The 25797-nt window shown below is 48.4% G+C and overlaps 1 protein-coding gene across 1 annotated transcript; it reads left to right on the forward strand.

Moving 5' to 3' along the window:
- Positions 1-2791: 2791 nt before the first annotated feature.
- Positions 2792-24048, forward strand: Slc34a2 (solute carrier family 34 member 2). Its single transcript, XM_055624308.1, has 13 exons — positions 2792-2863; positions 11131-11242; positions 11340-11474; positions 12149-12277; positions 13862-14005; positions 14494-14605; positions 17088-17283; positions 18022-18117; positions 18740-18860; positions 19944-20111; positions 20979-21095; positions 21190-21314; positions 21862-24048. Exons 2-13 carry the CDS (start codon positions 11134-11136, stop codon positions 22489-22491), a joined length of 2082 nt encoding a protein of 693 aa, XP_055480283.1. The 5' UTR covers positions 2792-2863; positions 11131-11133; the 3' UTR covers positions 22492-24048.
- The last annotated feature ends 1749 nt before the right edge of the window (positions 24049-25797 follow it).

The following is a 25797-nucleotide window of genomic DNA, read 5'->3' on the forward strand; positions in this document are numbered from 1 at the left end:
GACATGGGCCCATTCCTAATCCTCATGCCTTCATTTGATAGTTCTGAGATTACGGATGTGAGCCACCACACTGAGCCCTGGGTTCATTACACAGGTCCTTTTGGGCTTTTCATAGAACAAAGGCTCTATGAAGGAAGAGCGTATTAAAAAATAGAGCCTGCCGTAGTGCCACACACCTTTAATCCCAACACTTGGGGAACCAAGGCAGGTGAATCTCTGAGTTCTAGGCAGCCTGGTCTACATAGTGAGTTCCAGAACAGCCAGAGCTACATAGTTAGATCTCATCTTGAAAACAGAATAGTGAAAACTTGCCAAGGTGAATGGATGGACTGGTTATATATCTTACAACAACCAACCAACAAACAAAAAACAAACCCCCAAACTCCAAAAGCAATGATAAGATTTCAAGTATTTTCATCCCACTAAACTGTCCCTATTTTCCTGACATGGCCTCAGAGGCTCAGATGTTAGACCTAGAACAACTGCGCAGCTCTATGTAGCATGGAGAAGACAGCCTGATCCTCACCTTCAGATTAATGTGGTGATCTACTAAATTCTGCTGTACAGTGCAGCATTAAGCAAGCAGAGGGGAGCTGGTGCATTGGTGATAGTATTTTAGAGGTTTGTATGTAATCATAGGCTTTATGTTACTAAATGGAGATATCTGAGAGCAAATGAAATTAGGGAAATAATCCATCAGGCCAGCAAGCTGTTAAAGAGGGCTGGGAGGTTGTGATATAGTCACACTTACTCACTGCAGAGAGGTAATGCAAAGAATTGCAGTCAAGTTAGAGTCAAGAAGATACCACCCAGCTGGGTGTGGTGGCTTGCACCTTTAATTGCAGCACTCAGGGAGGCAGAGGCTGTGAGTTCAAGGCCAGCCTGGTCTATAAAGCTGGCCTTGACCCCCCTCCCTGCCAAAGGGTGCCACCCTAAGAACCATAAATCTATGTCTGTCAGTCTATCTATTTACCCTCCTACCTATCTATTTTGATTTTTCTTTTCAGGTTTTTTAAAGATTTTTTTTAATTATGTTAAAGATTTTTTAAATTTATTATATATACACCAGAACTCATTATAGATGGCCGTGAGCCACCGTGTGGTTGCTGGGAATCTAACTCGGGACCTTCAGAAGAGCAGTCAGTGCTCTTAACCTCTGAGCCATCTCTCCAGCCCCCTATTTTGGTTTTTCAAGACAGGGTTTCTCTGGCTGTCCTGGACTCACTGTAGACCATGCTAGCCTGAAACTCCTTTGGCTCCCAAGTGCTAGGATTAAAGTGTGCTACACCCTGCAAGAAGGTAGCTATGAGCCGTCTCTTGAAATGACTTTTCCTTTGTCTATTGGCATATAAGGGAAACTTCCCGAGGTTTCTGCTCGCTGATCTTCACTTTGGGCTGAGTCTGGGAAGTGATTTTAAAGCAAGCGGGGGAGGCAGTTAAGTCTCTGCCTCCAGAAAGTCTTTAGCCCCTGGGAGGCAGGTTCACAGGACAGATGACCAGTGAAGGCCTCTGGGTTGCTGAGGACAAACTGTAGTGGGAGCGAGTAGGCTACCTTGCCCACCGTTGGCTACAGGCAGGGCTGAGCTCCTTGAGCATGCAGAGGGGGGCTGCTATACTCTGACCTCTGCTCTCCCAGTCAGTGGTTGGAGAGGTGCTTGCTGAGCCTAGCCATCCGGTAGTTCCGCCCTCTAGACGGGCATCATTCCTCAACAGGGCCACCAGGTGGATTAGCTTTCTTGCAGGTTTGCAAGGATGCCTGGTTCTGTGCTGCTGTAGGCAGCGTTGGCACCTGTCATCCGTCTAATGGGAACGAGCCTTCCTCTTTGTTCCTCTACACCACCGAAAGGTCCCTTTGGAAAGCAAGGATGGTTAACAAGGGGCTGTGTACCAAGGGCACACATTTTACACAGGAGCAAGTTGGGGAGGGGGAAAAGGGGGAAGAGCACGGAATTCAGGATAGGTAGCTGAGATCCTGAGCTCGGCTCAGCACAGCTCTTCAAACCTTAGTTACAGGTACTTCCTCGAGTTTGGGTCGAAAAACAAAACAAAACAACAAAAAACGAGGAATCCCCAAGCCCAGGCTAGCTCTGTTTTAGCAGATCCAAGAGTTAGTCTGTGGCATCACCCTGTGTCTTAATCTTGGCTCCTTAGCCTCGGGCAAAGCATTTATGCTCGGATCAGAAGCTCTATAGTCTGTCTGCAGTTCCCAGCGCGGTCAGTACTAGCTTGGGGGCTTCCCAGGGAGGATCTCTCCTCCACCTTAGAGGCGGGGGAAACCAGGGCACAGTAGAGACAGAAACCCTTTTCCAGGCCCGCCACTCCCTAACAGTCCGTCTTGAGATCTGCACTGGCCTTGTTCTAACTGCCCAGGCCAGACAGGTCCCAGGGCAGAGGTACCTCGAACAATCCTGGCTTTGTTGCGAAGAATCTGTCCCTGAACTTCCCATCTGTAGCTCGGCGTCTAACCTCCCCAGCCCTGTCAGGCACGGACTCTCGGCCCAGAGGACAAGGCTGGGGGCAGGGGTCACAGCCGGCCGGCATTCGCAGGAACCCCGCGCGGGAGGGTGGCCGGGATTCGGGGCGCGCGGGGCGCCCCCGGGGCGCAGGCCGTTCAGCCGTTCCCTCCGCCGGCCTGGTCTGAGCTTTCTCCCCGCAGCTCTCGAGGTCGCGATGGGCTCACCAGGCCGGCAGGTAGGCTGTGCCGTGGCGGCGGCGGCAGGCGGTCCTGGAATGTGCGAGGGGCGTGATGACAGCGACGGCCGCCGGCCTCTTTGCGCAACACCTTCGCCGTATATATACCCGGCGCTCGGCTGCGCTCCACCTGGGTGCCTCCTGCAGTCCCTTACCTGCGAAGGGAGCGCTGGTGAGTACGCGGCCGCCGCTACACGGCTGCCGGCTGCTTCTGCTCGCCAGGAGCTTCACGGAGTTCTTAAGTGACTTCATTCTCGTAGATACACCTCAAGGGAACTAACCGGCTCTGGGCTGCAGAGGAGAATATAAGAGCATACCTTTCCCAAACTTTAAGATCTTCTTTTCTTTTCTTTTTTCTTTTTTTTTTTAATTATTATCATTTGTTACAATTTATTTAATTTGTATCCCGGCTGTGTCCCCCTCCCTCGTCTCCTCCCAATCTCACTCTCCCTCCCTCCCTCCTTTTTTTCCTTTTTTTAAGGTGGTTGCGATTGCTGTCTGAATGACTCTTGTTAAAATTAGTGTAGGAGGACATGTCCCTCCTGAAGCTGCTATGACAGCCATGTCTGTGGCTTGGTGTGGGATCTACCAGGCTCTCGCTTTGCCTGGGTTACTACCTGTGTGAGTGTCTCCGGTTCCCCTCCTGGTGACACCTAGGTGTTTTCCACAAATCCTAGGTTTGTTCTGGCTGCTGGAGGATGCAGCGCCCCCGGGGGGGGGGGACCAGGGGGACCCAGTGAAAGGTTTTTGCCCCTCAGATGTCTTGAGCAGAACCTAGGATTTGATTTCTGGTTCTTAAGGAAGACAGGTACCAGGCAGGAAGGTGTTGTTAGGAACTTACAGAAGAACACCTCCACAGGGTTAGGGAAACCAAGCGTGCTCAGGCCGAAAGAGGGAAGTGACTGTCTTAGAGTTCAAGTTCTGTGGGGGCAGATGCCTGCCATAAGTGCACGGGCATTTTCTGAAACCACAGATGTCATCGGTCCTGTAATACTTTTGGGGTCTCCCAGGAGAGCTTGGTGCTAGCAGGGTGCCTCTGTCATCTTAGGTCCTTTCAGAGCAAGACTGAAACTTGCTCTCTGATGGGCATTTCTGGAAAACCCGAGCCTCCCCACCGTGACCATTGTGTGGACTGAGAGGCTGTCTTATTCTAGGCTGATAATGACTTTTTCTGTTTTACAAGCTTGTAAATGGGAGGCAAGAAGGGCAGGCTTTGTAACAGTTTTGGAAGCTACACAAGTCACCCCTCTCCCAGCCTCCTCCAGAGTACTCTGACTAGGGCAGCCAGACGCAGAATAGACTTGATTCATTTGGGGGATCTGATTTGGAAAATACTAGATTTTAGTAAAGGCTACAATATGTTTATGTTTACAAATTCAGCCTGTTAAGCCCCCTAGATAAGGCAGAATAATAGTTGGTCAGCTACATGACATATTTGCAACCTAAAGGATGAACTCAGAACCTTACCATGTTACACAGTCACTGTTCCACTGAGCTACATAGCTAGCCTTTGGCTTTTTGAGACCGTCTCCTGTAGGTCAGATTAGTCTTGAATTAGTTACCCTTGGTCTCAGCCTCTCAAGTATTGAGATTATAGACTTGCCCTACCCCACCTAGCTAGAATGTACTTTAAAATATCATAAATACAAATTTAAAAGAAGTTGTGGCAGTTTGTTGGCCTAAGTTTGTAGTGAGAGGCTACAAACTTTTAAATGTCTTTTAAAAGTTAATTCGTATCATTTACCTAAGGTCTAAAAGTAAAACCATTCTCCATTCTCCAGTGTAGGACCTGGAACAGATAGTTAGCTTTTCATTCTTATTTATTTATTTATTTATTTATTTATTTATTTATCGAACAAGGTCTTGCTGTAGGCCTGGCCATCCTCAGACTTGTGACTATCCTTCTGCTATCCTACAGCAGTATTGGGATTTCAGGCATGTGCCCCTGCCACCACACCTTTCTTATCTGTGTCTTCTTTACCCCTGAGACAGGATTTTCTCTGCGTAGCCTTGACGGTCCTGGACTCGCTCTGTAGACCAGGCTGGCCTGCCTCTGCCTCCCAAGTGCTGGGGTTGCAGGTGTGTGCCACCAAGCCCATCTTATCTGGGTCTTTTCATCACATCCTACCTCCCCCTCAGGGGATTGTGCTTTTTCTGATGCTTCGAGAAAGCTGCGAGGGAGCAGCTATTACACCTCCAGTGGTTCCAGGTCACTCTTTGAAAGCATGAGAATTTCTCGGGCCTCCTGAGAACATTAGGTGTGTAGAGTTGAATGGTCTCTGAAGCCGCACCATTCTGACTTGCAGCAGTTTCTCCGTGTCTCGGGTTTCCTTTCTGTTGTGCAGTTAGTACTAAATGATGAAAATAAAGCAAATATCTCCCTCTGTTGAGTGCTGTTAAAACTCAGTCTTCAAAGATCACCGCCAGCTGAGTGTGGTGGTGCACATCTGTAACCCTGGAAACTCTGAGACAGAAGGATTGCCGTATGGGTGCCGTAGTACACTCTGACCCCATCAGTACAAACAAGGGGAAAGCCTTAAAGTGCCAGACCATTAAGTGAGCTGATCTGTGTACATGACATGGCAACCACTGTCCTTTTTAAGTTCAGTGGTCTTGTGCCATGGCCATACCCAGTGAGAGGACACAGGGCCACTGCCCTGGGCCATTTCACTATTCAGCCTTGGGCTTTGGATAGGCAAGCTCTAAATACAACTGGTGCCAGTCAGGTCCTGGGACTAAATAATGCAAAGTGAAGGGTGTGGGTGACTGCCAGGTGGCCCACATTTCCCTGTTTGGGTCCTAGAAAAGCCTACAAGTTTCCCCTTCTGGGCCTGCCAGGAGCACTGAGTTCCTCTTGGCATTGTGTGTGGCTCCCTGAAATGGAGCCAAGAGTCTGAGAGTGAGGCTCATGGGCAGCTCTATAGAAACAGACCTGGGTTGGGCTCAGGACCTGGGGGCCCTGAGACAGTACTTGAGCTTGCTGGGCAACTGACAGCCTGGTGTCATCTGAGTGTTTTTCTCTCCTTGCTTGCTGCTTCTGGAAGGTAGCAAATGAATGCAGGAGTATGGTGTTGGACAGGCAAATAAAGGCAATAATGCTATCTGGAAGTAAGAGAAACCTTTGGAGGGTCCCAACAGCTAAGGCCTCTTCTTCAGGAAGCAGGTTCGGTGTCTGCCATGTCTCTGGGTCAGTGACCTCAGATTCATTGAATCTTCTGTCCACCCTGTTTATCTCCACCCCTTCCCAGCAGTCATACCCAGAAGACTGCTGGGTCTGAAGTCTTTGTTGGGCAAAGCAGTCAGTCATTAAAGAGTTCTTGACCACTAATTTAGGGATCTGGGCAGGGACATGGGTTATTCTTCCAGTCCGTGTTCCTGATTCTGCTTTGAGCCAGGCTAAAGCTCCTGATACTTACATAGGGTCTGAAGGCTCCCCTTATACCCCTGGCTGCTGTTAATGCCCTCTCCCCCTCACATACACAGGGCTCTGTGACTTTTAGGCAAGCTTTTTTTTTTTTTTTTCTTTTTGGTCTTTGTCATTGTATCCTGGAAAGAAGTTCTCACCCCAGGTAGTGGTGTAACTATAAACCAGTTTCCTGGGCTCTCTTTGCCTCTGTTTTATTCTGTCATTATTGAAGGGTCATGTCATATGACATCACTAATATCCTTTGGAATCCTTATTGTGCCCAAGGCTGGCAATGGGTTCTCTGTGTACACCAAGTGGTACTTAGACTAGTTCATCATGATGCAACTCATTTCCCCAGCTGGCTGATCGTGCCCGGTACTGCTCAGGCCTCTTACACGTACTATCAATTAGTCTTCATAACAGGTCTGGGAGGAATATGACACGGTTCCATTTTTTGAGATGATGACATTTGAGCCTCGATATCTCCAGGGCTGGCCTCCCTCCACTGAGATTCTGCTGTGTCTTACACCATGTACCAGCCACTGTAGTGTCCACAGAAGTGCTGCTTGCAGGAACCTGGAGGATCCCTGGAATGATGACCTAGTCCAGGGACCAATTGTAGGGTATTTTCTTGCTCCAGGCCCAGCCTTTCTTCTCTGCAGAGTTCTAGCTGCAGGCTCTGGGTCACCATGCATAGAGAGCACAGGAGGCTGGGAGGGTGGGGCTAGAGCCGCAGAGTGGAATGGCTGGATGGTTGCAGGGTGCAGACATTTCCTACTTTCAGGGTACATGTGGCTGTGGGGATAGACAGGGAGGGAGTGGCCAAAGAACTAGGCCTTGGGTGGCCAGTGCTTCCAGATGCTTGCCAAGATGGTTGTGCCAACTGTGTGGATGCTTCCTTGGTCCAGGATCTGGTGACAGAGGAGACACCGGAAATGGAGAACCAGAATTGCTTCATAGTGGAAGTGTTTTATACCAAGTAATTGGAATGGGGAAGTCTCCCAAGAAGGAGCACAGTTAATGGACAGAAATACATCTTCCTTCCGGTGGCAAAAACTAATAAAAGATGCTGGAGGTGGATGAAGGTAGTTCAGCCTGCCACGGAGATTGGGGACAGTCTTTCTTGCTGGGTTTGGGCCGGTCACAGAAAGCCAGTCACAGAACACATCCCATAGCTAACAGGGAAAATAACTTGTGTGGTTAGGTTCCTTGGCGAGGATGCCAAGGTGTAATTACTCTAGCCAAAAAATCCTGGCCGATCCAACTCGCACAGGTCGATGAGGGCCGGGCTCCTGTCAGGAAGACTCAGGCTAAAATGCTACTTGGACATAATTGGCATGGATCAGTGAGTTCCCTCAGCAGGAACTGAGTACTGGCTTTTCCATTTGGTTGCTATGTTCATTCCCCTGGGCACTGGGAGAGAAATCAGCAGGTTACTGCCTGCTGAGAGCTTACATTTTGCTTTCATGAGGAGAAAACACTTCCTGAGTTGAAGATTATTGGTGGGAAAAATAAAGAACAGAGAGCCCCTTATGTGAGGCTCCCTCTTTCTTTGGTTCATCTCAAAGGTAGGTGTGTGTATGTCTGTCCGTTCATCTGTCCTGCTTTTTATTTTACATTTCTTTCATTATCTTGGTCTGGTCTATGTCTTGCCAGTCTCCTGCATCTGCCTTCCAAATTACGGGATTATAGGAACTCACTGCCCAGTTTTAAGTTGGTTGTGGTGTTGTTTGTTTTGGTTTTGTTTTGTCTGAGACCAGACTTCCACTATGTAGCCCTGGCTAGCCTGGGACTACGCAGACTAGGCTGGCCTTGAACTTGGATTAGCTTGCCATCAGTGTGAGCTGGAATGTTAGGGTTTTTTTTCCCTCTTTTTTTGAGACAGGCTCTTGCTGATGCCTTGCATGTCCTGGACTTGTTATCTTTCCACCTCCAAGTGCTGGGTTTACAGGTGTGCCACCATACTCAGCTTGAAGTTTTAATTCTTTAACTCCAAGTTATGTCCTTTTAGAAAGATGCTGCATGCTCACAAGAGCTACAGTGTGCTGGACACTGCTCTCAGAGGCCCCATTAACATGAATGACGTTTACATCCTGGGAAACTGAAGGGCAAGAGGGCTCACCCATAATTACAAAGACAAAGCTGTGTCTTGAATGCAGGAAATTATAATCTAAAAATGTAACATTTTTCTGGAGCATATTTGACAATGTCTGAAGATATTGCCAAAATTTGGGTGAGGGTCATGGTATTTAGAGACAGGGGTGATGGTAAATATCCCTCAGTACACTGGCCCACTCCCCTCATCACAGACCCCTGTGCCCCAGTTGTCAAGGTCTAGTAAGCACCTTGCTCCATGGAAACATCATCTGAAATGTAAATCACACACCAGGCAAATGGCCTGCCACCCTCTCCCAGTTCCATAAACAAAATGGTACTGAAGGAAGACAAGTCATGTTGGTGTGACCGTTGTGGGTGAGGCCCCAAACTGGCAGAACTGTATAAAGTGCTAGGATGCTAGCCTGCCTTTGCCTTTGTGCCTGCCATCCCTCTTGTGCATAAAGCCTGAATAAGAATGTATGTCAGGCACCAGCTTGGCACTGGTAGGATGCTCATCAAATGGTCCTAGTCATTAGAAATTAATTAAGAGGTATCATGGTGATGTGTGATGGAGTTCCAGATGAGTCACACGGTTAACACACCCCAGGATTGAGAAGGGCAAGGCCAGAGCAGGCAGGAGGGAGAATGTGGGTTGTCTCTGTCAGGGTGGAAGTGGGACTCCAAAGTTTCAGGACCCCAGTCTGAGGGAAGCACACCTAGAGAAGAGGGATCAGTTGAGGGTGGCCACAGCCGGTGGAATTGGACAGTCCCAGTCAGCAGAGTCTATAGCACAGCAATGTGTTAGGAAGGTTCATCCACAGGAGATGTGGGCCACACTACAGAAGCTGTGACTGCCATTCAGTTGGGGGCTCCAGAGGCCCTGGCTGGCAGGATGGTACCCAAACTGAATCAGGAAATGCTTCCAGGTAGAGCCATTAGGTCTGGGAGATTTGGGAGCAGTCAGAGATGGCAAGAGTTTCAAATAGGAAAGTTATGCTGAAGGGAACATGTGTCATAGACTCTGCTTCTCCTCCCCCCTGCCTTGTGTGCACAGAAAGTTGCCATTACTCCGTTTGTCATGTAAGTTGAAGCAAGAGCGTCCCCCCAATTACCTTGTGCTGGGCCTTCAGTCTGAGCTGTTTCATTCCTGATGTTCACTCAGACATCTCCCTGTTGTTCAACTCCTTCACACAGATGTTTCCATGCCATCAGTCAGGATGGAGGACCTGATTTTGTGGGGAGCAGGGGCTAAGGTATCTTCTTACTACATAATCCCAGGTTGATCTGGAACTTGCAACCTTCCCATCCTCACAACCCAAAGACTAGGGTCCTATCCCCACTTGGCATTAATTCAGGGAGTGGTAGACACAGACCTTGGAGTGGAAGAAGCTCTCAAGATCATGGCAGTGGCCAGGTCTTCCCAGCTTAGATTTTTCTCCTGTGTAAGTAGCATGAGGTCACGTCCTGGGTAGGTAGGATGTGACAAACCTATACAGTTTTATTGTTGGTTTTTGTTGCTGTTTAGGGTCTTGATCTTAGACAGTTTAGGCAAAGGTTGTACCACTGAGCTAATGGGATCGTCACTCCCAGGCCAATCTGGAACCTCCTATGTAGTCAGGCTGACCTCAGAGTCACCACAGGCCACACACTGGGCTAGAATCCACCCTTTTAATCTGCAGTTGAATAGCTGGAGATATCCCACCCCTCCTCTGAGCCCCATGAAATGGTCCTGGATCTTAGGTGCCCTATTGGACCCATGCCAGAATGGAGCAAAGTGCACCATTTATTCATCATAAAGAGCACTTCCTTTGTTTCCATGTTTATTGACCTACTTGATCTGCCCTCATTAGAAGACACATCCCCATTTTTTTTTTTTTAATTTTACAAATCTGTGAATAACTGAGCAGGAAATACCTTTTGGTCTGTGTTGCCCTCTATTCAGTGAATATATTTTGGGTCTTATCTCATCTCGGGACAGGCAGATCAGGGCCCTAAGGATGCCCTTTTCTTGGTAGTGCCTGTGCTACTATGGTAAACAGGAAGTAGATGGCAGTTGGACCCTGGTTCTGGGAAGCCCTGTCCGGAGAACTGATCAGGATAAGGCCAGTGTTTCTGAGAGCTACTGTTCTTTCCCTTCTAATTCCTGAAAGGGAAATGAATAGGTCATTTTGAGAACTTCCCTGGTATGTTCATAGCATTTCTAGCCCAGGCTGGCCTCGAACTCCTGGAGTTCCTCTGAATGCTGCCTGGGATTATGCCTAGCTACCGCAACTACTTGCATATCTTGACTTGCTGATGAGGCTCAGCTACTAGGTTCTGGTCAGAACATTTTAGTACTTCCTTTTCTGTAAATCCTCTGTTTGTTGTATTGTGTCAGGACAAGCTGCAAACGGTGGCCAGCTAGGTGAGCTGGCACATGAGAGGGGCATTGTGGAGAAAATGGGTTACAAGGAAGTCTGCAGAGCCTGGAAACAATGTCCCTCTGATAAACAGCCAGTGATGGCAAGATGGTCCAGTGATAGCTGTGATTTATCAGACCTTTACATTCACTCCCAGGCTCGTTACCCCAGAAGCAGGAAGAGTTGTGCCCATTTAACAGAGAGGAAGTTGGCACTGTGTGCTTGGGGGCGTACAGGCACTGGTCCGGAGGCACAGCCACTCATGAGTGGCTCTATCGCACTTTCCCAGAAGACCCAGATGGTAGGGAAAACAGGCAGGTTGTGTATATGCATATGTGGATATCAAAACACCGGGGGGATGCTTTGGTGGTGATTAATAGTTGAACTTGCCCCAGTGCAACTAGCAGATTGAGCCCATGGGTACAGACACCTCTTCCCTCTCCTAGTCCTAAGTAGAAGATCTGCAAGAAGTGTCTTTCCCTCAGGCAACTGTTACATCAGCGGTTGCATCCTTAAGCTCTGTCTTCTCTTTTGCAGATCATGGCTCCTTGGCCGGAGTTGGAAAATGCCCAGCCCAACCCCAATAAATTCATTGAAGGGGCCTCAGGTCAGTCGAGCACGCAAGCCAAAGACAAGGAGACCAGCAAAAGTAAGTGCTGCTCACCTGGGCACAGGATGGGCCTCCTTTCAGGGCCCAGGGAGATTCAGCTCCCATTCCTCATGGCCTTTGCTACTTGTTTGAGCAGATGATAGCGGGACTTCTGTAGCCAAGATTGAACTTCTACCGTCCTATTCTACTGTGGTTCTGATAGAGGAGCCCTCTGGAGGGAGCGACCCCTGGGGCCTGTCTGAACTCCGGGACAATGGGATCAAATGGTCTGGTAAGTGGCTGTCCAGCCTCCAGCAGATGCTGGCAAGAAGGACCCAGTCTGTCTATACAGCGTTTACCTTTGTGTTCTGTGTACCAGGGTTCAACAGCAGAATAACTAGGGCACCCCTTGTTCTTTTACTCAGTGTTCCAGGGACCAAGGTTGTGACAGATTCAGTGTATGTGTGGCCTAGCTTAGGCTTTGTAAGAGGTGTGAGAACAGCCCAGAAAAAAATGGGGTGAGCAGAGCTTATATTTCTGTCCAGGTGTGGGCTTACAATCAGCCAGGGGACCAGTCAGCTAGGATAGAATTTGGTAGGAGGGGAAGGGAATTGAGTAGGAGAGGTGAGAATCACCTTGGTAGCTCAGCTGGATGTATGAGGCGCAGGCCCTCAAGAAACTGATTCCAGGAATTATATGTGCTTTCTGAAGGTGCTTTGAGGAGCTGTTACTTGTGATCCTGCATCCTTTGGCACTGTGGTCCACCTGAGTTTGGTGAAGTGCATTCCAGTGATGTGCTATCATAAAACCTGCAGCAGTGGAGGCTTCCCTGCTTGCTCTGATATAGAAGAAGTATTGATAACAGGAGCCAGTGGTGGTAGAAGGCAGAGCTCTGCGTGCCCTGCCAAACATCTGTGTTCCAGCCCTGAAGACTCCTAACTGTTGTGCCTTCCCTCTTCACCACAGAGAGAGACACCAGAGGGAAGATCCTCTGCATTTTCCAGGGGATTGGGAAATTCATCCTTCTCCTGTGCTTTCTCTACTTGTTTGTGTGCTCCTTGGATGTACTGAGCAGTGCCTTCCAGTTGGTTGGAGGTGAGTACTTGAGTACCGCCAGGTCTTAGGGATGGAGGTGGGTTACTCTTTCAGGTGCTCAGAGCTCACCGGCCTTCTCATGCTTCAACATGGTTGAGGGTGGGTGAGGGCAAACCTGACTTTGACTATGTCTGACACTTCCCATCAGGAGAAGAAAAGATCCACATCTAAGTGGCCAGCTTAAGCTAAGGGCCAGGGATAGAGCTGATTTCAGCTATCAGAATCCTTGCCAATACACACAAACCTCAGCAGGAAACTGTTTGACTCCTTTTTATCTGGGGGAATCCCTACTAGGCTTCTGTCTATAGCATATAGAAGAATGATCTCTCAGGCCAAAAGCAAGTAGGAAAGATCAAAGCCGACCCTTGCTGGCAAGAGCCCACAATAGATGCCTTCCCTGTACTGAGCCCAGGACATATTGGCTAGTGAAATGGCCTTGTGTGTTTAGTTAGCTTTGGGACCCTCTCTGGATGACAGCAGAGATAGCAGCCTGAGCAGCCCCTGTCTGGAACAGTTCTTCCCACAAGTCCCACATGGAAGACCAAGGCTCAGAGGCCACTAACCAGACGTTAAACACAGCATGTAATGAACACAGTGGGATTCCTGAGCACAGATCAAGGAGACCCAGAATCCTGTGGATCTGCTTTTCCTCTCTTGAGCTAAAAATAGAAATAGTCTTTAAAAAAAAAAAAAAAAAAAAAAAACCAAAAAAGCAAACAAAAAAAAACCCAAACAGGGTCTCTATGTAGCTCTGGCTGTTCCGGAACTCCTTATTTAGACATGATTGCCTTCTAACTTTCAGATCCACCTGTCTCTGCTAGTATTAAAGTCTTGTGCTACCTTTATTCTAAGCTTTTGGGGGGGCATGGTCTCATTCTCATGTCTCTTCCCCCCTCCCACTTCTGTTATTAAAAGGCATGACCTACCATGCCTAGTTGAGCTGACCTTTTGACTTGAGAGATGAGGGATGGGTGCAGGTCAATTGTCAGGGACCCAAGAGGTAAATTAATTGACTTTGAATGTGTTAAGTGTCCCTGACCCTGGGAGGCATCATAAGGGGTGTGGCTTATGATTATCCTGGGCAATGCACATCGAGGCCCCCTCTAGGTCTCCATGTAAAATGGGTTGAGGAAAGACTGAGGGTCACATAGGTGCACATAGAAAGAAATCCTGTAGAAAGACTGTAGAATCCAGGCTCAGCTGAAGGTGAGAATCTACTTAGAGGCAGAGGACCTGTTCTAAGCCAGGTTCCTGATCAGAGACGACTGGGAAAGGGCTGGCTGACTAGGGAGGGTGAAGGTGGAAAGATATAGAGGAAAAGGATAAGAGCCAGGGATAAGAGGGTGAAGGTCAAAGATGAAGAACTGAGGCTCAGGTGGACAAACAGCGTCTCTCTCAGGACAATGTAAAAAGCAAAGCAAACCAAACCAACCAAAAACAAACAACAGGAAGCAAGAACCAAAGGCCACGCCGAGCTGAGGAAGGCTGGGCTCCTACTCTGCAGGCAGTTGGTCTTGTGGGGACACTTGGGCTGGGTGCCACCATCTTTAACTATCCCCCAAATGGCTGTCGTTTGTCTTGTAGGAAAAATGGCCGGGCAGTTCTTCAGCAACAACTCCATCATGTCTAACCCTGTGGCTGGACTGGTGATAGGCGTGCTGGTGACAGTCATGGTGCAAAGCTCCAGCACGTCCTCATCCATCATTGTCAGCATGGTTGCTTCCTCATGTGAGTCGGGGACTCGACCTACCTATCTGGCCAAGTCACAATTATCTTCCCCATCTTCTTTTTTCTTATGACAGCATTTTAGCCAGAATTAAGAGTTTTGAATTTTTTTCACATCATGAATTTGAGGCCAGCCCAAGCTTACACAGCACAATATCTCAAATAAATAAACAAATAAATAGATATGCCTTCAACCCCTGGGGCTTATCCATTCCCTTGGTCTGATTCTTGGGCTCCTATGACACGGACAGGGAGAATTTACAAAAGTGTAAATTTACAAAAGTGTAAAAGTGTGCTGATGCCTTAAAATTACATTGAAGAATGGGGTACGTGGCAGATTCATTGACTTCCCTCTCTGGATTTTAGTAGCTACCCAGTATTATGTGCGACACGCACCTTCCAAAGAAGCAGAGAACTGCTTTCTAGAATACTCAGCTGCTGTGTTGATCCCCTGCTTTGCAGGCTCCCTCACAGTTCTCTCTACCCTGCAGTGTTGACCGTGCGGGCTGCCATCCCCATCATCATGGGCGCTAACATTGGAACCTCTATCACCAATACTATCGTGGCCCTGATGCAGGCGGGAGACCGGAACGAGTTCAGAAGGTGAGTTACTCAGGGCAGGCTTTGTGCCCACCGTGTCTGTTGTTTGAGTCAGTGCCATCAACTAGTCACGAAGGTGTGTTTGGCACTTTACCCGGACAGAGCCTCGAGAGTCCTGCTTAGGGTTGGGAATCCCAGATTAAAATCCACTTGCTAATCAGCAGAGCTAGAATACCCAGCACCGACGAGTTACTTGATTAGGCAGGCAGAGCACCTGGCACCTCAGCAGGGCACATGAAAGCTGGGTGTCACCAATGAAACAAAGCCAGTTGGGGCAGGCTTCCCTGTCTCGCTTAGTCATAGATAATTATAACTTCCCCAAACTTCCATGTTAAACTAACTTAACTAATACCTCTTCACCTGAAGGCCAGCACAGGCAAATATAGTTCATGTGAGGTATGAAAATAGGATAGTTGGAAAAATCAAAGGGCAGCCCTCTGCCTCATTGTTAACATGGGAATTAAGGGTGTTTCCAGGCTTCTTCTAACCAGCGACAGACACTCACCAGAGCTCATTAAAATAGAGAAGCAATTCCTGGCTTGTCTATGATGCCACTCTGGTGTGGTTAAACAGCTGATATTATAGCAGGTTGTTGCAGGAAAAATGGTCATGTTCGTCGTGTCTGCTGATGAATCAACAGGAGATGCTACCTCAGTGGCCCATCTACCACGCCACCTCATTCGGTCCCTGATGACATGTCTTGATGGACATGATAATACACATTAAGACAGGCACTCTCTAATTTGATCTTCTCATGAGGCCAGATAGCCTTCCCCTATTCCCCATTATATTCATCTCGAAGACAAAGTGATGTCATTGACTGGCCAGCCAGGATTCCACTTAGGTTTCAATTCTGGAAAATCTGGGCTCATCTCATGACTATTTACGCTGATTGCTCCCTTGTAGCCTGTGGACTAGAAGCCTAAGGATCTAATGAGGTGCCCACATGTGGTTGGGGTATAAATGACTTAGCTTACCCGCTCCCCCCCCCATGCGATGTCAGTATGCTCTGTATAACCAATATTGGTTATATGTGGTATCCTGAAAGGTTTGGATTATTGCCGTAGATATCTACAACAATGACTGTATTAAATGTTTGTAGGGCTCCTGTGTACATTTGTTTATTTAGCACCAGAAACTGTTTGAATCATTTTCCCTAAATCAGCATTACATGAAAGTGTCTTAAATTGCCTTCCCTGGGAAGAATGTGACTAGCTAATACCACAGAGCAAACATTGGAACTTGATACATTTCTTTTTACTAGTGAAATTAAGTATTTCACCATTGTCTTCTTAGCAAGTGCTTCTCTCCGTGGCCACATACCAAATTCACCGGGTAGTAACTGTTTTCTGACCTGGAGATGTTTCTAGCAAGGACATTTTCAGTTTTCATTGAGGAAAAAGGGTGATGTAATGTCAGTTTTTGCTCTTTGTCTGACTTGGGATAGTTTCTTAATTTGAAAGTTTTTGTGTCTCAGAATTTCAAAAATATTTAGAGGTTAATGTTTAGCGGTGGCTGCCAGGTGCAGTGGCTCACGCCTTTAATCTCAGCACTTGGGGAGACAGAGGCGGGTGGATCTCTGAGTTTGAGTCCAGCTTGGTGTACAAAGTGTCCAGAACAGCCAAGGCTGTCCTTCTTTGCTATGCAAAGAAACCCTGTCTTGAAAAAAAAAAATCAGGGGCTGAGGAGACAGCTCAAGCACTTGTTGTTCTTTCGGAGGACCTGGGTTTAGTCCTCACCACCGTATGGTGGCCCACGGCTGAAGCTCCAGTGTCCGGCCTTCTGATGGGCTGCTGTACTGGTACAGTACACATGAACTCAGGCAGACACATTCAGCCTGTAAATGTAAAAAATTCAGTTGGTAAGAAAGTTCTGGCTGTCTGCCCCACTGCTCTCCACCTTTCCAAGGTCAGATTGCCTTCCAAGCAAGTTCAATGTGGCCCAGGCACATTTAACACATTTAAAGAGGCGTCTCAGAGGTTAAGAGCACTTGTTGCTCTTGCAGAGCATCAGGTTCTCTCAACTAGATGTAACCCCAGTTGCAGAGGATCTGGCAGGCATGGATGTGTGGTACACATACAAGAATGCATAATGCTTCTAAATCTTCATTTTTATTACATTTTTGTTAATACCTTTTTGTTGCATTTGTATATGTTTATTTGTATGTATGTATGTATGTATGTATCACATGTATGCATGGTGAAACTTGAGTTGTGGGTTCCGGGAATCGAACCCAGGCCCTGTGGAAGAATAGCCAGTGATCTTAACTGTTGAGCCATTCTCCCCAGCCTTAAAAATTTGGGCAAGGAGGGCTTGGGAGTGGTCTTGATGCAATTCTGCTAAACAGTGGTTGTTAGGATTCCAGCCCTAAAATACTGTTCTAGCTGACAAAGTGCTCCTCGGGCAAGCACCTGTGTGCACCAGGTGGCTGTCTCACAAGCCTTCACTCTGAATATAATATGGCTATGGTGTACCCCTCCCTCAGGGCATTTGCGGGGGCCACTGTCCATGACTTCTTCAACTGGCTGTCTGTTTTCGTGCTGTTGCCTCTGGAGGCTGCCACCCACTACCTGGAGATTCTGACCAACCTCGTGGTGGAGACCTTCCAGTTCCAGAATGGAGAAGATGCCCCAGACATTCTGAAAGTCATTACAGACCCCTTCACAAAGCTCATCATCCAGGTAATGGCCACATTGGTAAGGCTCACTTCCAGTGAGCCTAAAGAGGCCAGGGACTTGAACAAGAGCCATGAGAGGCAGAAGTTAGGGATATTTGTTAGTGAGTGTCACCTGTGTTTCCTTGACATCAGGCTGGTTTACCATCTAACCGGGTAAGATTAGGGTTGATGGGTGTCTCAGAGATCAGTGAGCATTTCTGACCACGTAGTTTCCACGTCATGTCAGTGGAGTGGGCCACTCCCCTTCCTACCTGAGCCCCCAGTCACGTCCTCTAGTCCTTGGTGTCTATGGTGATATGGATGGAGAAAGGGCCAGCTAGGACTAGGTCTCTGCAACACTGCTGGCTACCAGTGCCCTCACCATACTGTCATGCTCTGAGTAGCTGCCTATTCCTAGGGCAGTGGCTTTCAACCTTCTTAATGCTGCAACCCTTTGATATGCTTCCTCATGTTGTGGTGATCCCCAATTATAATTCTCATCGCTACTTCATAACTGTAATTTTGCTACTGTTATGTCAGATATTCACATTACCATTCATTTCTGATGGCCTTGGGCAACCCTTGTGAAGGCGATAATGGCGTTCTCAGTGAGGGCTGGAGTTGGGGGTAGGTTTTTATATATAGCGTGTGTCCAGTGGCTCACAAGTCACAGCTCCCACACACCCAAGCCCCTCCCCCCATCAGCAACCAGTTCTTTCACCCGAGGATGTGCTGACCTATGCTCCTCTATTGATTCCCTCAGCTGGATAAGAAGGTCATCCAACAAATTGCAATGAACGACCCAACAGCCCGTAACAAGAGCCTGGTCAAGATCTGGTGTAAAACTATAACCAATGTGGTGAGTGTTGGAAAAGTTGCTGGGCGGATAAGTAGGTGTATAACCCAAAGGCTTAAAAAGCAGCAAATCAAAAGTCTGCAGGGGAGGAGGGGTCAGGGAACAGGGAGCAGGAAATGAGGCTGCTGAGAGTCAGATCTGGCCACTGCCTTTCAGGGAGATAGCTACCTTCGCTTCACTGTGAGATGCATCTGCATTGGCCTGGTATAATGCTTGTGGGTCTCATAGAAGGCTGCTGCCTGGTCTCTGCTCTTGCTTTGGAGACCGTGAAATCTGTCCCACCACACAAATACGGGCAGCAGGGCCATCTCACTTTCCAGACTATTTATTTCCGGAAGAGGCACACATCCGAGTCTCAGAGCAGAAACTTAACCAAACTGCTGTGCAGTGTGGGTGTGGTTCACCCTTAATTCTGGGTTGTAGTGTGCCTGTGTGTGTGTGTGTGTGTGTGTGTGTGCTTATGTATGAGAAAGGCTGGTAAAATAAAATGAAAACAGATTTCTGTCGCCATGGCTCGCTAATCCTTCAAGGAGAGGAAGGCACCCTGTGACAGGGTCATTGTCTAGATGAAGTGTCCCATCGGTCCCCACCATGTACATGTCTCATGTTTGTCATTGTCATTTAGACTCAGGTGAATGTCACCGTACCCTCGCCTGATAACTGCACCTCAACTTCACATTGCTGGACCAATGGCGTAGAGACCTGGACCATCCAGAATGTGACCCACACGGACAACATCGATAAATGTGAGTGGGAACTGGCTGACGGGCCAGCTAGGCGGGCGAGGTCTAGGAATCTGACGAGCATATCTTGTCAGTGTGGAGCCCAGTGGTTACAGGAGTGGGGGAGACCACCCCGGGCCTTCTGGCGACTCCACCACTGGAAGGGCTTCTGATTGGTTTCCACGGTGCTGCCTTGGTGTGCCTTAGAATCCCTTTGTCAATTAGCCATGGGTTATCTGCTGGTTTGGTTACGTGGGGTCTGTTCCCTCAGTGAATCCCTTCTGAGTAAGGCCCTGAGGACACCCGATACTCTCACAGTTTAGGAAGCCTTTCTTCCTGATTAATTTTCCTGAATCCCACCTTCTCCCCTAGCCCACCACCATGAATGCTGCATAGTGAGAACTTTGATATTTCTGTGATTCTCCTGGATTTGTCCCAAGGATATAGAGGAAGGACTTTAGTTAGTAATGCCTCAATGCTTGCTATTAAAAATTGCCATTGAAAATATCAAGGGGCTGGGTGGTAGAACTGGGCTGGACACCAGGACCTGCCCGTCACAAGCTAAGTGATTTAAGGACCTTAATTCACCATCCAGTCTCAGGAAGCGCAGCTTTGTTAACACAAATTGGGGTCAGGCCTGGGGGTACCCACTTATAGTCTAGAAGTGTAGGACGGAGGATCTGGCTATTCCCTATGTTGGAGACCAGCCTGCACAATGTCACATCCAGTCTCAAAAACGAACAGGGGCTGACGACATGACTCGGCCACTAAGCTCACATACTGCTCATGCAAAGAACTGCAATTCCTACGTCATATCGCAGTTCCTACATGAGGTGGCTTACAAACCACCTGTAACTGTACTTCCGGAGAATGAATTATGACTTCTGGTCTCTACAGATACATGGCATGGGCACATGTGTGCAGGCGCACACACAAACAATCCTGTTTAAGTTTTTTAAAAAGCTAGCAAACATTTCTCAAAAGCAAACCACCGAGAAGGACATGGATGGCCCGAGTTCCCATGCAACATTGTTTCCAAGAAGGAACAGGCAACACTCTGGGCAGCACAGCCCTGACCTCCTGACCCACCTGTTTGTGTCTCTTCAGGCCAGCACATCTTCGTGAACTTTGACCTCCCGGACCTGGCTGTGGGCATCATCCTGCTCACTGTCTCCCTGCTGATCCTCTGTGGCTGTCTGATCATGATAGTCAAGCTCTTGGGTTCTGTTCTCAAGGGACAAGTTGCTGCTGTCATCAAGAAGACCCTTAATACTGGTAGGTCCAGCGCCTCCATCCTGTTCTAGCCTTTCGGGGACAGTATTGTGCGGACACGGAGAGGGGCTCTTGGATTTCCATCTTGCAACAGTCTCTGTGTGGAACTCATTCTTGGGCCTGCTGAGTTACAGTGACTACGATGTTCTTTTCCCTGGAAATGGGATGTCCCTTGTAGGTGGGGAAAGGTACAGGCTCCCACTGCAGGGTAGGCAAGGCCCTGAAGATAAGCAGGAGGGCTAGGCCCTCTCCCTGGCCGGATGTCTATATGCCCCAGACTACCATGGATCTGCTATTAGTAGCTCTCAGGGAAGGGGCAATTGCTGTCCACTCTAGTCCACCTTTATCCTCACTTCTGCTGTGATTCTGGAGAACTTTGTCAGCCAATGAGACTCACTGTTCAACAGGCGCTCCCAGCTGGTAAAGTAGCCTACCCAAAGAGCAGGAAAATGGAATTCCTCAGATCTCAAAATGTGGCCGTGAACACCTGCACCCTAGTCTCAGGAGAAGGATCTCTTTGCTTAGGTGTTTGCCAGAACCAGGGTCCCAATTCCATGCATAGTAGGGGGTGAATTTATAGCTCATCTCTGAGAGTGCAATGATGCCAGACCAGTCTCTGTGTGTGTGTGTTCCTAACTCTATCAATCTCAGTGTCTGTTTGCCTCTCAAGCATATCGTTGGCTTTCATGAACCTGCAGGATGATGTAGATTAGGGAAGGATTTTAGAAAGCCACCTGGCAAGCTCAGGTCATGTGTGGGGATACAACCCTTCACCCTAGCCTCTGCTCCTGAGTCTTGAAGAAGTGCCAGCCAGGCCTCCCACCCGGGCAGTCCCTGGGACTTTCGACACACCCTCTTTTTGTCTTCCAGATTTCCCCTTCCCCTTTGCATGGTTGACCGGTTACCTGGCCATCCTCGTTGGGGCAGGCATGACCTTCATAGTGCAAAGCAGCTCCGTGTTCACCTCTGCCATGACGCCGCTCATCGGTGAGTTTTTTGTCCCCGGTCTCTCCCTGGGTCACCATAGCCTCTTCCCGTGGTTAAATGGGACCCTGACGAGTGTTCTGTGCTTTCTCAACAGGCATCGGGGTGATCTCCATTGAGAGGGCATATCCACTCACGCTGGGCTCCAACATCGGCACCACCACCACTGCCCTCCTGGCTGCCTTAGCCAGCCCAGGCAACACTCTGAGGAGTTCCCTCCAGGTCAGCAGCCACTGCTGGGCTCTCGGTGGGATGAAACCTCTCTGTGGTTTTGAAAATCAGTGGTTTGTTTTATTGTGTTTGAGTCAGAATCTCATGAAACCCGTGTTGGCCCCAAATTCATAAATGGCCTTGAACTCCTGCCTCCTCCTGTGTGCTGGGATTAGAGGCACACACAGCCATACCTAGCATGCAGGCCGCTTTCTAATGAGAGTCGTGCACTCTGTCATATTAAAAAAGCAGAACTAAGATACTGGGAGATGCCACGGGGAGCCAGGTATGAAGAGAGTCAAAAGCTATGGGTTCCTAAGAGGTGGTGTTTAAAGGATCTACTCTGCTGAGACAATGGACCCAAGGCATGCATGGTGAAGTAGCAGGCAAAACCATGTCAGGTGACACCTTCAGGACCTTCTCTTCCCCCTCTTTCGATGATCTCCAGTGCATGTTCATTGAGCATAAAGCTTTGCACAGGCCCAGCTATACACAAAGAAGACATTAAGTGACCTCGACGTCTTCCCATCCCTCACCTCTCCAACGTCCTCTCTTTCAGATTGCCCTGTGCCACTTTTTCTTCAACATCTCCGGAATCTTGCTGTGGTACCCAATCCCATTCACCAGACTGCCCATCCGTCTGGCCAAAGGCCTGGGCAACATCTCCGCCAAGTATCGCTGGTTTGCGGTCTTCTATCTCATCTTTTTCTTCTTCCTGACCCCGCTGACCGTGTTCGGCCTGTCTCTGGCAGGCTGGCCAGTGCTGGTGGGCGTGGGCGTGCCCATCATTCTAGTGGTGCTCCTGATTGTCTGCCTCCGGATGCTGCAGTCCAGGTGCCCTCGGATCCTGCCCCTGAAGCTCCGAGACTGGAACTTCCTGCCCTTGTGGATGCACTCTCTGAAGCCCTGGGACAACGTCATCTCCCTGGCCACCACCTGCTTCCAGAAACGCTGCTGCTGCTGCTGCCGGGTGTGCTGCCGGGTGTGCTGCCTGGTGTGTGGCTGCAAATGCTGCCGCTGTAGCAAGTGCTGCAGAGACATGGAGGAGGGGGGCGGGGAGCAGGAGGTCCCTGTCAAGGCCTCTGGAGCCTTTGACAACGTAGCTATGACCAAAGAGTTCCAAGATGAGGGCAAGGGTCAAGTGGAAGCCCTGGACATGAAGGCCATGTCCAACACCACTGTGTTCTAGGGGGCAGGGCGCACAGGAGTCAGGGGAGGTGGGGCTGAGTCCCATTGGGACCCCCCCCACAGGTCTCCTACCACGAACAGAGTTTTATCCACTCTAGCAGAGTATCATTCTATAGGCGAATTGGCCTTACCTTGTCCCCTGCTTCCCAAGCGCCTTCCTTCTCAACAGACAGAGGACACAGATTTAGGCTGTGAACATGGCCCCACAGGTGACCGCATCCAGTTCTGGCTAGGCCTTCAAGGACCATCCTCACCCAAAGGACAAGTGTTAAGGGAGGCATTAGGGAAGGCTCTGGAAAGGCTCTATGTAAGAATATTTGTAAATATATGTACAAAGCAGTCCTTTCTTGGCTGTATAACCTCAGCCACATCTCTCTTATCAAAGCCCACTGCTCTCTACCCAGTAGCCCCTCCTAAGCATCCCTGCCCCAGGTTAGCCAGTTCAGACAAAATGAGGTAATTGTTTGGAGCCCATAGTCGGTACATGGTCCTCATCAGGGCTTCAGCTGGAGGGTTATGTCTGGTCCAAGCAGTGGATCACAGTGTCCTCTGGCTTAGGGTTCACGACATGTTTGGCTCACCCACTTGTTTATTTGCCTAGGGTCTAATCTAGAATGTGGGCCTTGTGGTTACAGGGTAGGTACTAGCACCCTCTTGGTCAGAGAGCAGTATTCCTGATGGGACTTGTGTAAGACCGGTCTCTTAGGCCCTCTCCACTGGTACCATCTGGAATCATCTTCTTGTAGAGGGTGTGTTCATCCTGTTTTGTGCAAGGAGACTCTCTGGGCTAGGTTTTAGTGGTGTGTTCCATCCATCCACTCACCCTCCCGCTCATGCATTCAGTGGGATCTTTCCAAATACATTCCACAGATGAGCTTTGTCCTGCCTCCTTGCATTCCTACAAAGCTCCAAGGGGATTCTCAGGAGGGAGGAGGTGGGAAATGGCTAGGTGTGCTCAGATTCAAGTTGAAGCTTTGTAGGGTTTGTGGATGGCTTGTAGGTAAAGGATGAGAATCCTAGCCACACTGGATCTTACCTGTGCCTTTTAGGCCCCTCCCCCTCCCCTTGTAATTCCCACTACCACTGTCCCCCTCAGCTTGATTCAGGACAGGGAGTGGGGCTCCATAAGACTTTGCTCTCCATTTTCTCCTAACACGCCCATCACCATCTGAACAGGCTGAGATTCCAAACTGAACCCCTCTGTAGATAAAAGTTCCCAAAGAGCCACTTATGTGGCATATTTATAGCTATACATCTGTACAGAATCCTTCATAAGTTATATAGTAAGTAGTGATTTGTTTTATAGTGTCTCATTTGGAAATGAGGCAGGGTTCTTTTATGTACTGTGAAGAACAGAAAGAGCACCTTTATATATTTTGTAATACTGCCTTTAAACACGACTCTGAGGCCACGCCACCCCTCCCCCTGTAAATATGTAAGTTACACCCCAGAGGTGGCTTTGCACTCTTTTTTTTTAATGGGATCCTTGTACCTATGTTAATTTGTATTTTTTTTTAACCAATTGAGGGAAGGGAGAAATAAAAAAAATCAAATCCCCCAAAAAGTGTGTTGCTTCCAATTACAGGGTTGGGTTAGCGTGAAACATCTTTCCTTACTCAAATCTTATTTTGCACAGCCAAGGAAAGTTATGACGTAGTTTGTGGAGACCCAGTAACATTCTCTCTTCCAGGTCATGGGGATTAGCTACTGAGAGTCATGCCAAGAGAATCATGGCATTTGATATTACCAGGTCAATGATGAATCTTTGAGATGGCACGGCCAGCATTTTGAAGCTTGTGTATGTGTTCTGTTCCCTCAGAAGGAAGGAAAGTCAGCAGGAAATGAACCTGACTGTAGACTGGACAGTCTGTCCTTTCTACAGGTGCTCTGTGCCTTACTAATGAGGGTGAGCGGAAAGAATTGGGAAGAGCCACCTCCCTTCTGTGTGGCTTTCCTGTCAGCCTTTGAAGCTAGAGGAGGGGGAAGGGAGAGCGTGGGCTCCCTGCTCACTTATATTTCCCAGAATGCCATTACTTTCTTTTAGTGTCCTATGCAGTTTTACACTGCCAGTGCCTCCAGGACAGCAGAAGTAACTGCTAGAGCCAAGTCTCTCTGTATAGTGGTGCCAAACTTGGGTCAAGTGGAGGCTCTGCACCTAGCTGCCATTCACCTGCTAGTGCCAGTGGCCTCCTGTGATTGATTCCTAAAAGCCCTAACGGCCCTGGGATCACCTGTTGCTCACCACAGCAAAATCCAAGCTGCTCCAGTCTTTTCCGTAAAATGTATTTGCTTCTCGCACTATACACATCTTCCAGTGCACTCTGAATTATCCTGCCTGTATCTTATGCCCAGTCCAATGTAAATGCTCCCAGGGAAGGGCAAGAACAGTCTACATGTCTGATCGATATGCAATTGTTTTGAGACAGGGTCTCAAGTAACCTAGGTTGGCTTCTTCACTGGTCCCTTCCTACCAACAAACCACATTCCAAATTTAGGGCAAGTGTAAACCATTGAAATGGTGATTTTTTTTTTTATGGCACTAAATTTGGGTTTGTTTGTTAGATAGCACAAGATGACTGATTCTCATGTGTAAACACTGTCTTGTTATAATTCCTGAACCTCCCTACCCACTTGTTTTAACCAGGACTCCTTTGGTTAAATTCCCTCACAATGAGCCTCCTGTCTATTGTGGGGGAGTAGATTGACAGGCTCTCAGACTCTACTATGCACTCCTTAGCTTTAGCATAATGTCAGTGGGGTGCTATATTAGCAGAATAAATTGTCCTCCCCTGGCTTTGGCTAAGGCAGGGCCTGTGTGCACAGCATCTTCTGAGCTGCCGGGAGGTAAAGCCGTGCCTTCTCATTTGATTCAGGTTAATTACATAGGAGCCGAAGGGATGCCAGGGCCCGCCTACTTATGCTGAGTTTGGAGTTCTGTAGTACACATTTTGTTAGTGTCCAAGACAAATAAGTAATATCCCTTACCCTACTGGAATGTCTTAAACAAGACAGGTTAACCCAGTGAGATGAAAAATATCCATTCACGAGTAAGAAGCTGTAAGGTGCAGCTGAACTGAAATGTGAAGTACACCCTGGGTGTAGAAGATGTTTGCAAACAGGAACATAAAAGTCTTACTAGCATTTTATACTGAGTACAAGTTGAAATTAAAATATTTTACATAGGGGCTGGAGAGATGGCTCAGTGGTACTATCTGCTCTTCCAAATGGACGTGGGGTTCAATTCCCAGCACCCACATGGCAGCTCACTACTGTCTGTAATGCCAATTCCAAGGGATCTGCCACCTTC

The sequence above is a fragment of the Psammomys obesus genome, unplaced genomic scaffold, assembly GCF_907164565.1.
Source record: "Psammomys obesus unplaced genomic scaffold, mPsaObe1.curated_primary_1811, whole genome shotgun sequence".
NCBI lineage: Eukaryota > Metazoa > Chordata > Mammalia > Rodentia > Muridae > Psammomys > Psammomys obesus.

Excerpts from the sequence above, each read along its gene's own strand:
- Slc34a2 (XM_055624308.1), top strand. The coding sequence starts at position 11,134 with ATGGCTCCTTGGCCGGAGTTGGAAAATGCCCAGCCCAACCCCAATAAA. Across the intron at positions 18,118-18,739 it reads GTAAAACTATAACCAATGTG|ACTCAGGTGAATGTCACCGT; the intron begins GTGAGTGTTGGA and ends ATTGTCATTTAG. Across the intron at positions 21,315-21,861 it reads CTCTGAGGAGTTCCCTCCAG|ATTGCCCTGTGCCACTTTTT; the intron begins GTCAGCAGCCAC and ends CCTCTCTTTCAG.